A 9,942-nucleotide genomic window follows, 5' to 3' on the forward strand; every position below is an offset into this window, starting at 1 on the left:
AAATATTTCAAAAAGTTCCAGTCTAATGAGATATGTTGAAACAAAATTTTGTCTATTTTTCTAACCTTATTAAAGACAAAATTCGCTGCCAAAACTTATGTAATAATTAACTGGGTACAGTGGCACACACTTGCAATCCTAGTGACTTGGTTGGCTTAGGCAGGAGGGTCACAAGTTTAATGTCAGCCTCGGCAACTTAGCGAGGCTCTACCCAACTTAGTGAGATGCTGTCTGTAAGTAAGAAATAGAAAAGGGACTGGGATGTGGCTCAGCGGTAAAGCACTCCTGAGTTCAATCCTCAGTCCGAAAAAAAAAAAAAAAGTAATAAAAAGCATGAGTTTCTATTGAGGGTTTTAACTCTTTCCCAGAAGAAAATGACATGTGGAGGAAAATAATTTATTACTATTGTTCATGCAAATATTCAAAATCCCATTGCCCTAATTCTAGAAAATGTCATTGTTTAAAATTTAAAAAGGCAATGAAACTTTTTTAATTGGCTACAATGTACCTATACTAAAGCATCTTAAAAATGCAATGATTCTAAAGTAGGATTTTCTTTTGTAATAAATGAATTGTCATGAATTCTTCAAAGCTATTCTTGGTATGTGATTATTAGCCAGGAAATAACTCCTTTTTTGTTTATTAGAAAGGTAAGCATTTTTTGGTTTCAATTAAATGTTAACAAATTTTCCAGTAGTTTGGCATGCCACTCAACGAACTCATGTGAATATGGTAACTAATATTAAAAATGAATAATAAACATGAGAAGTTTTAAAAATAAAGTTCTAAGTGTGGTTCAATGGACCAATAACTTATTTTAGGTAAATGCTAAAATTCTTGAGGCATATAATTATTATTCTGCAGCTCATTCTGTCCTTGAACTATATTCAGTAAAACAAGTGAGTTCTGATTGAATTTCACTTGTCTCTGGATTTCTTAGAGCATTTTTCAGAAAGATAACAGTGTTTTGTCCCTGCTATACATTAAAGGGTGGCTCAAATAGAGTGCCAGTGAAAGAATCCCTCTTGAAGAAAACTGGCTCAAGAAAGTTTGTGTTTGTATATTGTAATAAAATAAAAAGATATCAAGTCCAATAATTTTCTTATTATTCTTATACTCTCATTACTACAACGGTAGTTGTTGGTTTCCCTCCTTGGGCTTCATTTTTTTTAACTGACTTTGTGTTTGGGCCAGGACTTTTTATGAAGTGTCCCCTTGCTTGGTGGGAGAGAAAATTATCACTGCATTCATGGTGCTGTGCTGGGCTAGTGAATCCCTGGGAGTCTGCGATGTCTTCTCTCCTTCCCTTGTTCCCTCCCTTCCTTCTCTTTCAACATGAGAGGACACTCAAGGACTGCTTCATTTGAAGGATTCATTCTCACTTTGGTGGTATCCCAGTAGGATGGGGATCACAGGAAACCACTTTTTGTCCAAAGGTCAGTTAATGGCAGTGCTGAAGACATTGTGTGAGAGGGCAGCAGTCCAGGGGCGTGGGGTACATGGGGACCTTTGGGTTTGAAAATACCCTGAATACTTTGTGGGTCACATCACATAAAATGATTTGCTGCCACTATTTGTTTATGTAGGATTTTTCTCCCCATTGTAACTATCTCATCAGGATTTTGCCTAGAAATTACATTTTAAATCAAAGAGACTGCACATGTGAACACTTATATCAGCTTGAAATTGGTTTTGAAAAAAGATATTTTCTGGGGAAAAGAGCTCTCATTTCTTTAGGACCTTGGCCCCTGTGAGCAATTAGGAGGTGGGACAGAGTTGGATAAAGCAAGCCAGGAAGGCACAGGTGGGGATTTGAGCAAAGGTCAGACTTGCTGGGTCATCTACTGATACTAGCCAAAAAAAAAAAAAGTGCCCTCAGACTGGATAGTCCATAGTTCTGATTTCTTTATTCTTCAGTACACAAACCTCTGAATAATAAATACATTTAGAGACAGATAGTTTTCTGAGTCCCTAGTTTCACCTGTGGAACTGTTCTTTAAATGTTAAGAACAACATTTTTTGATTTATTTGAATCATTGGATCTTTAGTCATGTGTATGTACACATGCTATACTCTGCTACACCCCAGCCCCAAATAAAACACTTTTTTAAAAGGCCTTTATATTCAAACTTTCTATTTTTTTTTGGTAAATGTTACCTTTCCATTAAATTATTTTGAGACATTTCCTACATTTAATATAACTTTATAAGAAGATGCTTAAGTGAAATAATGTTTATCTCTTTCATTTGCATTTATGACATACAAGAATAAAAAACTGATATGATTCAAGAATTAAAATAAGTAGGAACGAAAACACGCTGATACCTAAATAAATATAGAAGGCTCGATTCTAACCATTCAATCCATTCATGAAGACATCTAACCTTATTTTCAATAATTGGTGGTTTCATATTTAGCCACTGAAGTAGCTATAACTTAAAATATTCTCTTTATCTGAAGAATGTACATTTCACTAGGGCAAAAGAGCTAGGAAAATGGGGCCAGGAGCCAAGAAGTTCACAACATGTTTAAAAAGCCAGTGAGATGAGGATATCTATGAATGACATACTAAGCTTTTCCTCTTTATTTGGCTTGAGCCGTTCTTTGTCAGAAATTCTCATTCAACTTTAATACAAAAAAAAAAAAAAAGCTGTAGAAAACAAATTATTAGAGTAGTTCTGCTAGGAAGAAAGTGGTATAATCCCCAAAACAAAATGTGAAATTGGGGATGATATAATTTAACAGTGACCCCAAATTACAGCAGCTCAGGCTCAGATTCTTGTTTTAAGGAACACATCATATTAAGGAATGTAACTGACATGGTGTTTAGGGAGGATCTGAAGGTAGGGCTGCCTGTATTCTAGGCACATGCTTCTGTGTGCTGGGTGAGTTTCCATAGGAGAGATTGAGTTAAAGTCATCAACAAGGTCTGAACAGCCAAACCGAGGGACAGATGGAAATGTGCATCTCTGGGTTGATGGAAAATATACTAAACAGCCATCAGTGACTGAAAGAGGGTGTTGATACACATGATGGGGGATGGTGGGGCCAAATCCCAGTTTTCAGAGTCACTCAGAGAAAGATGAAGAAATTCTCTTGTCTTTCTATGGAAAAGACCATATTTGGTACTCAGGTGACATTAAACACATAAATGCTTTTGGAAGGCTGGAGAAGTAGCTGTTGTCTACTTGTACTGAGCATGAAGATAAAGTAAATTTCAAGTTTTTTAGGAAGATGGTTTCAGTGGGCCTTAGGAAACAAGATGTGAAATATAGGGACATGGTGTGAGAAGTAAATTGTAGACATCTTCTTTCCCTTTAAAATTATTTTTGAATTATCTTAAATGCAGAACTCCTTCAATCAGATAATCACAGGTAAGGTGACTTTAAAAAGTCCTATTCAGTCCATCTGTTGATAAAAATACTTTGTACACTTTCCTTTTCCCCAACCCCAAATATTTTATACGACTTTAAGCAAGTCACTTTTCTCCAACCCTCAATTTCCCTTTTTGTAAAATGGGGTTGGAATGATCAAACCCAAACACTATAGCAACTTACAGACTATAATAAATGATTTTCAAAAGGCTAAAGAATAAAATACAATTTATTAAAGGAATATTGTTTATGTAATATGGGACATCTTAAGTAAATCAGTACTATAGCGATCCTAAATTATTATTAATTTCTACATGTATAAAAGGTTTGGTGATAGATGCATGCGTTATCAGTTTTATTGGGTATGGCTATAGGTGACATCCTTCTGTATAAAGATACTGCACAGCATCACAGGGAGTACACACATATTAAATTCATTCACACAGTCCATTTCTCTTAAACTGCCACTGAAATTTAAATCATTGCTCAACTCTAAACATTCCACAAAAACATGAGTTTCTCAGGAAACAAAAAATGATTATTGGTTTTTCTAGATCTTTCCACTTGCTAATGTGTTTTGATATATTTCCCACCCAAATTAAGTCCTTTGCTAAAGGAACCACCTACTTTAGATAGTCTAAAAATAAACTACTAGACTCTAGAGTATTTTTCAAGTGTTTTAAAAGATTTGTCTTTTATGGTAAAAAATATATATATATAAATAGGAACATCATGTAAGCATAGACAGGCACTGCATCACACATTCCTCTCAGTGGGATAATTATTCTAGAGTGTATCTAATCCTGGCATTAAATGAGTATGAAATAATTTGTCTTTAAATACCTACAGATTTAGAAAGGAAAGATAGAATGCCAGTTTTCTCTAAGGATGAATTTGTGCAACACTGCTTTCTACTCTGGAACACATGAGCTTGGCCCTAGCTGACTGACGTCATAATAATATTGGATAGCATTTTCAAAATGGAAGAAAAAAACCTGGCTTGTTCCATTAGATCAAATAACCTGCTGTCACTTAAACATGGTGACATTTTTATAAAAGCTGTACCCCAAAATCCATTTAACATCCTGCTGTTTTTCTTTCATCAAAAAATACTCATCTTGAAAACTGGTGACTGTATGAATGGGCTGCTGCGCTGGACCATGGAACAGTGGTGAGCAGAAATCACAAAGTATTAATTATCCACCTGTTGATAAAAATACTTTGTACACAATGTTTAGAGTTGTCCTCAGGTAAGTTTCTGTTAATTTTTTTGGCCACCAGAATTACTTCCACCTTGATTTCCTATCTCACTTCGTAACCATCTTAGAGGTGTTTTTAATCCAAAGTCGAGCTTTTTTTTTCCCCTCTGAAGATCAGCCTAAGGAGGCCCCCAACTACATGACATGATGTCAAAGGCATTGGGAAGAACCCACCTTCCTCTCTCCTCAGGCTTCATCTGTTCTAAAGATTTGTAAATTGTATATATATCTGCCATAGGTAACATTTCATTGAGAGTATAAACTTCCTTGAAATCCATCCTAAGGAACATGTTTTTCAGAGTAAAAGAAAAATGGGGCATTGGAGATTAAAGAAGACTAGCGCCACAGGAAGCTATACCTAAAGTGACCCAGTACTATCAGGGCCCAGTGGGCCACATCTCAAAAGCTAAGGGTGAATGCCACCACTCTGAGGCCATCTTTGGGGATACTGACAAAACTGCCTTAGCTGACTACAAATTTCTATTTCTAGGGACAATTTAGTAAATCAGAATTAGATCTGTAAAAGTCTTTAATCACATGAATTTCTCTCTATTGAAATATTTCATGTACTTAAGGACAATCTTTCTATAGTAAATAAAGGTTTGTGATTTGCCATTTAAAAACAAAAGAGGCTATAAATACTAGAACCTAATAAAAGAATAAATTGTACATGAAACACATTCTTCCCCTAAGTGTTTACATTTGCTACAGATACATCCCATTTATGAGGTAATCAGATTCCTCAGATGTAATGGGACGAGCTTTCTTCAGTTTCTGTTTCACCAGTCGCAGCCGGCAAGCAACCATGAGAAGCAGCAGAGCAGTGATGGCCAAACCCAATGCCAGGGGTAGCACTGCACCTGTGGAGGGTTAGAAACAAACAGGGCGATGAGCAACAGTGATAGCTACTGTTGACAGCACAGTGAGCGCTTTGCATGCACTAGTTAATCTGAACAGCTCAAGTTAGTATTGCCATCATTCTGCACATTAAATAAGGTGCACAGAGGTTAAGTAATTTTTCCTGAGAGTGTTTGACTTGTATGCTGAGGATCTATCAATCTAAGTCTCAAATCCAGACTTTTTAACTACATCTACCAGGTTACTACTAAATCTGTATCATTGGTTACAGACATTGCAGTAAGGTCACCTCAAATCCCCCTGTGAGAGACATTCCAATTATAGAAAATGTTTTCATTGTAGTTATGGACCACAGTGATGGATTCATATACATTTCACACATGATCATTCCCTCTTCAGCATGGATTAACTTCTGCTTTCTGGTTCTGGTTAGGGCTTTCCTGAGTCAAGGGAACCTACCCTCAGCCAGGTAGAACTGTTTTTTTTTTTCTTGGTACTGGGGATTGAACATAGGGATTCTCTACCACTGAGCTAAATCCTAAGTCCTTTTTCAATCTTTATTTTGAGACAGGGTCTTGCTAAATTGCTGAGGTTGGCTTTGGATTTGTGATCCTCCTGCCTTAACCTTTCAAATCTCTGGGATTATTGGTATGTGCCTCTGTGCCCAGTTAAACCAGTAGAACCTTGTTGAAAACTAACTTCAAAATATGCTAATGTAGGGGCTGGTGTTGTAGCAAAGTGGTAGAGCGTTTCCCTAGTGCGTGTGAAGCACTGGATTCAATCCCCAGCGTCACATAAAAAGAAAGAAAATAAAGGTAAAAAAAATTCTTTAAAAAATGCTAATGTAACTTTGGTTATGAGTAAGTAAGGAAAACATCTCTTTAGTTTTCCCCATGTAACTGGAGTAAGACACCACACTATAAGCAGGTTTTAAAGGCCTGCAGAGTCTGGAAGGGGCACAGTATGCCCCAGATCAGGCTTCTGTTCAAGCCCAGTATGCTCTATTCCTAGTCTGCTGTGCTCTGCAGTCAAGCCAGGGTTGGAGATGACATGGGAGAACTATTTTTAGCTGCACTGTCTTGCAACAGGTGGAACTAGAGAAACAAACATCTTCATGGTGTAAGCTGATTCTGTAACATTTTTTTCATCATTTATTCATTCATTCTGCATTAATTGATAGCTCTCCATGTGCCAGACACGAAATTAAGTGCTGAAAATAAAAGAAAAGCATTTTTTTTTCTTTTTGGTACTGGGGGTTCAAACTTGCTATCCTAAGTCACTGGGATCACAGGAGTCCCCTCCCCATGCCCACCTAGCAATTTTTGGTAACTAAAAATAAATAAAACTATCTCCCAAAGATAAGCTAATCTAAGAATGCCAGATTTATAGCTCAAATCATTGAATTTTTACAATTACCACATGTGCTGGTACTGTTATTTTATCCATTTTATAAATGAGGGAACTAAGGCATCAAGAATTAAATGACTTGTCTAATACTGCTTATTAAAGTGGGGAGCTAGAATACCACCCCAGACAGGATAACTCTAGAGCCTACAGTTTTCACCACTGTGGTACCCACTTCTCCAAAAGGGAAATAAAACTGTTTCTGAATTATATTAAGTCTTTATAGACAGATATATAAATGAAAAAAAGAAATCCATAATAAAATATTAAAGTTACCATGACAAAATTACACATGAAGTATTGATATAAAAAGGATTAATCCATCTGTCTGGTTGGTAAGATTTTTGCTGTAGTGACTTGGACATAATGATGGAGCTTGTCTGGGGTGGGTAAGGGAGGAAATTTTGGTTTTTGACATTTTCAGGTTGACATGCCTACATATGAGGAGACCTGGCTAAAACATCTGTCACCCCATTAATTGCCTGGATTGATTCAGCTGATCTGGCTGGCTAGGTGGCTGTCCTCTTCCTCCCTCATTGCTTCCAAAGCTTCAGGCTCAGTCTAAGAGGACAACCTTCCCCAATAGAGGAGGACTCTCCTTCAGTCAAGGGTATATGAGTAGCTGTGCTCCCCTGCTAGACCCTCCAATCAAATTCTCAGATTGACATGCCTATAGGTGATCCAGATGGAATTTTCTCCTGGCTCTTGGCTGATCTGGGTCTAAATATGTGAAAACCTTTGACATGAAGATGGAAACCTCAGCCATGAAACTGGATGAGATTGCCAGTGAGCAAGGAAGAAAGGAAGGCCAGCAGCAAGGTCTTGGGAAACTCCCACATCTTGGGGGAAGACAGAAGAAGAACAACACGAAGGATTACTAAAGGACGGGTTGGAGAAGTAGCAGGACAACTGAGAGGGAAGGGTATTGGGAGCTGAGGGAAAAGACGAGTCCACAAAGAAGGGCTCAGTTGGGTCAAATGCTAAGAGAGGTCAAGTGAGGCGAAGCCCAGAGAATCCGCTGGATTAGCAGCTTGTAATTCACTCCAGGAGTCTGTAGTCTGAGGGATGCTATTTTTTTTTTTTTCCTAATAAATGGAGAGACTCTGAATGTGTTTTCAGACTTGTTTGGAGAAACATATTAAAAGTACCAAGAATTACTAGATGATGGAGAAACACACCTGAGGAAAGAGGGGATACATTAAGAAAGGGGGAGAGACTGGCCTTGGAAGGGAGGGACACCTCTTCCTTCAGTGCTGGAGGAAAAGGAAGGAGGGGGATGCCATCATACGAGTTGCTGTATTTAGGGGTTGGTGGCTGAGGGAGCTCACTTCAATAGCCTTGATTTTTCTGGGCCTAAAACTAGCCCCAGGTATAGCCAGCCTCCTCCTGAAGTCAGGAACTTAGAACTGGTGCATGCTAATAAGGGGTTTTCAACCTGTAAGGTAGTTGCAGAATCCTGAGAAAACCTGAACACGATTCTCAAGAGCAGTCTGTGTCTGGCTGCAGGAGGAGAGGATGTGCAAGTTGCTTTAGTAACTGTTAATTACCAAAGTTTTGGCCAGTGTTCACCCAGAGAATGGTGGGGGGTGAACCCATCTGTGGTAGGGTTAGGGTACAGCTCAGTGGTGAAGCACTCGCCTAGCATGCCCAAGGCTCTGGGTTCCAACCCCAGAACAGCAAAACAAAACAGAACAACAAACAACAATAAAAAACTGTGTTAAACCCACAGGAATATGATTAGAGGAGGCATCTGCGGGTGTCAAGAATCTGTCTCATTCCTCCATGATAAGTGTTCCCCCAAAGCTTCTGTGTTAATGCAGGAATATTCAGAGATAAAAGGACTGGATGGTGAGAGTTGTGATCTAATCAGCCCATCTGAGTTTGAATGGACTGGCTGGGTGGTAACTAGGGAGGTGGGGCTTGAGTAGAGAAGTTGTGTCACTGGTGGTGTGGGCCTTCTAAGGGCTGTTTTTCCCTGTGGCCCTTTCCCTTCTCTCTGCTTCTTGGTCAACATGTCCCGAGTACCTTCCTCTGACATGCACTTCTGTCATGGTGTGCTCTCTTGGGTCCATATTAATGGAGGCATCCCACCATGGACTAAACCTCTGAGACCATGTGCCAAAATAAACTTTCTCTTCCTTTAAGTGGTTCTTGTCAGATATTTTGGTCAGAGCAGTCAAAAGCAAATTAAGTCAATCTCCTAATGGCCACTTTTATGGAAGTAGTTTTGCAAGAGTTGAGTGATGTGTCGGTTCTCCCCCTACTCCATCTTCCTGTACATGCTACACTAATTTGGTTATATTACAAAAAGGAACAGGGAAAAAAAGAGACTATAGTCAATGCCCACAGAAATCTCAAGAGTCACAAACCATTTTCTATAAGCTAGAACAACACCCAGTCTCAGTTCTGCATTTTATGGGCAGAAAAACAAAGAGGCTTCCTGACATCAAGATGTGTCAGACTTGTTAAAAACTGAGCATGAGTGCTTAGGCTAAAACATAAGTGAGCTGAAGGTGAAGGTCCCAACCCCAACCTTGGGGTGCCAAGTTAACTGCCACAGTAAAACACAGACATACAGTCAAGGAAAACGTCCTATTCACCAAGTCAGACAGGAGGTTGCTGAACTGTCAAATCCGATCCGTATTTAACACTTTGATGACAAGGAAAATTAAATCCCCCACAAGTTGGTACTTCCTAGAATATTGAAAGTAAATCTCAATGTGTGGGGGTTTTTTTGGGGGGGAGGGGGGGTGTTTGGTTTGGTTTGGTTTTGGCCTTGGGGATTGAACCCAGAAGTACTGTTTCACTGAGCTACATCTCCAGTCTCTTCCTCTTCCTCCTCTTCTTCCTCCTCTTCTTCCTCTTCCTCTTCCTCTTCTTCTTCTTCTTCTTCTTCTTCCGCTTCCGTTTCTTCTGCTTCTGCTTCTGTTTCTTCTGCTTCTTCTGCTGCTGCTGCTTCTTCTGCTTCTGCTTCTGCTGCTTCTTTTGCTGCTTCTGCTTCTGCTTCTTCTTCTTCTTCTTCTTCTTCTTCTTCTTCTTCTTCTTCT

At 38.8% G+C, this 9,942-nt stretch overlaps 1 protein-coding gene across 1 annotated transcript in view; it reads right to left on the bottom strand.

Annotated features, from left to right (window-relative positions):
• Positions 1-3,585: 3,585 nt before the first annotated feature.
• Lrp11 (LDL receptor related protein 11) overlaps positions 3,586-9,942 on the bottom strand; it is a 53,071-nt gene continuing 46,714 nt past the window's right edge. Inside the window, exon 8 of the mRNA XM_048800551.1 lies at positions 3,586-5,493. Coding sequence (XP_048656508.1) covers positions 5,339-5,493 — 155 coding nt within the window. The 3' untranslated portion in view covers positions 3,586-5,338. The remainder of the gene's footprint in view (positions 5,494-9,942) is intronic.

Source organism: Marmota marmota, unplaced genomic scaffold (assembly GCF_001458135.2).
Source record: "Marmota marmota marmota unplaced genomic scaffold, marMar, whole genome shotgun sequence".
Classification (NCBI taxonomy): domain Eukaryota; kingdom Metazoa; phylum Chordata; class Mammalia; order Rodentia; family Sciuridae; genus Marmota; species Marmota marmota.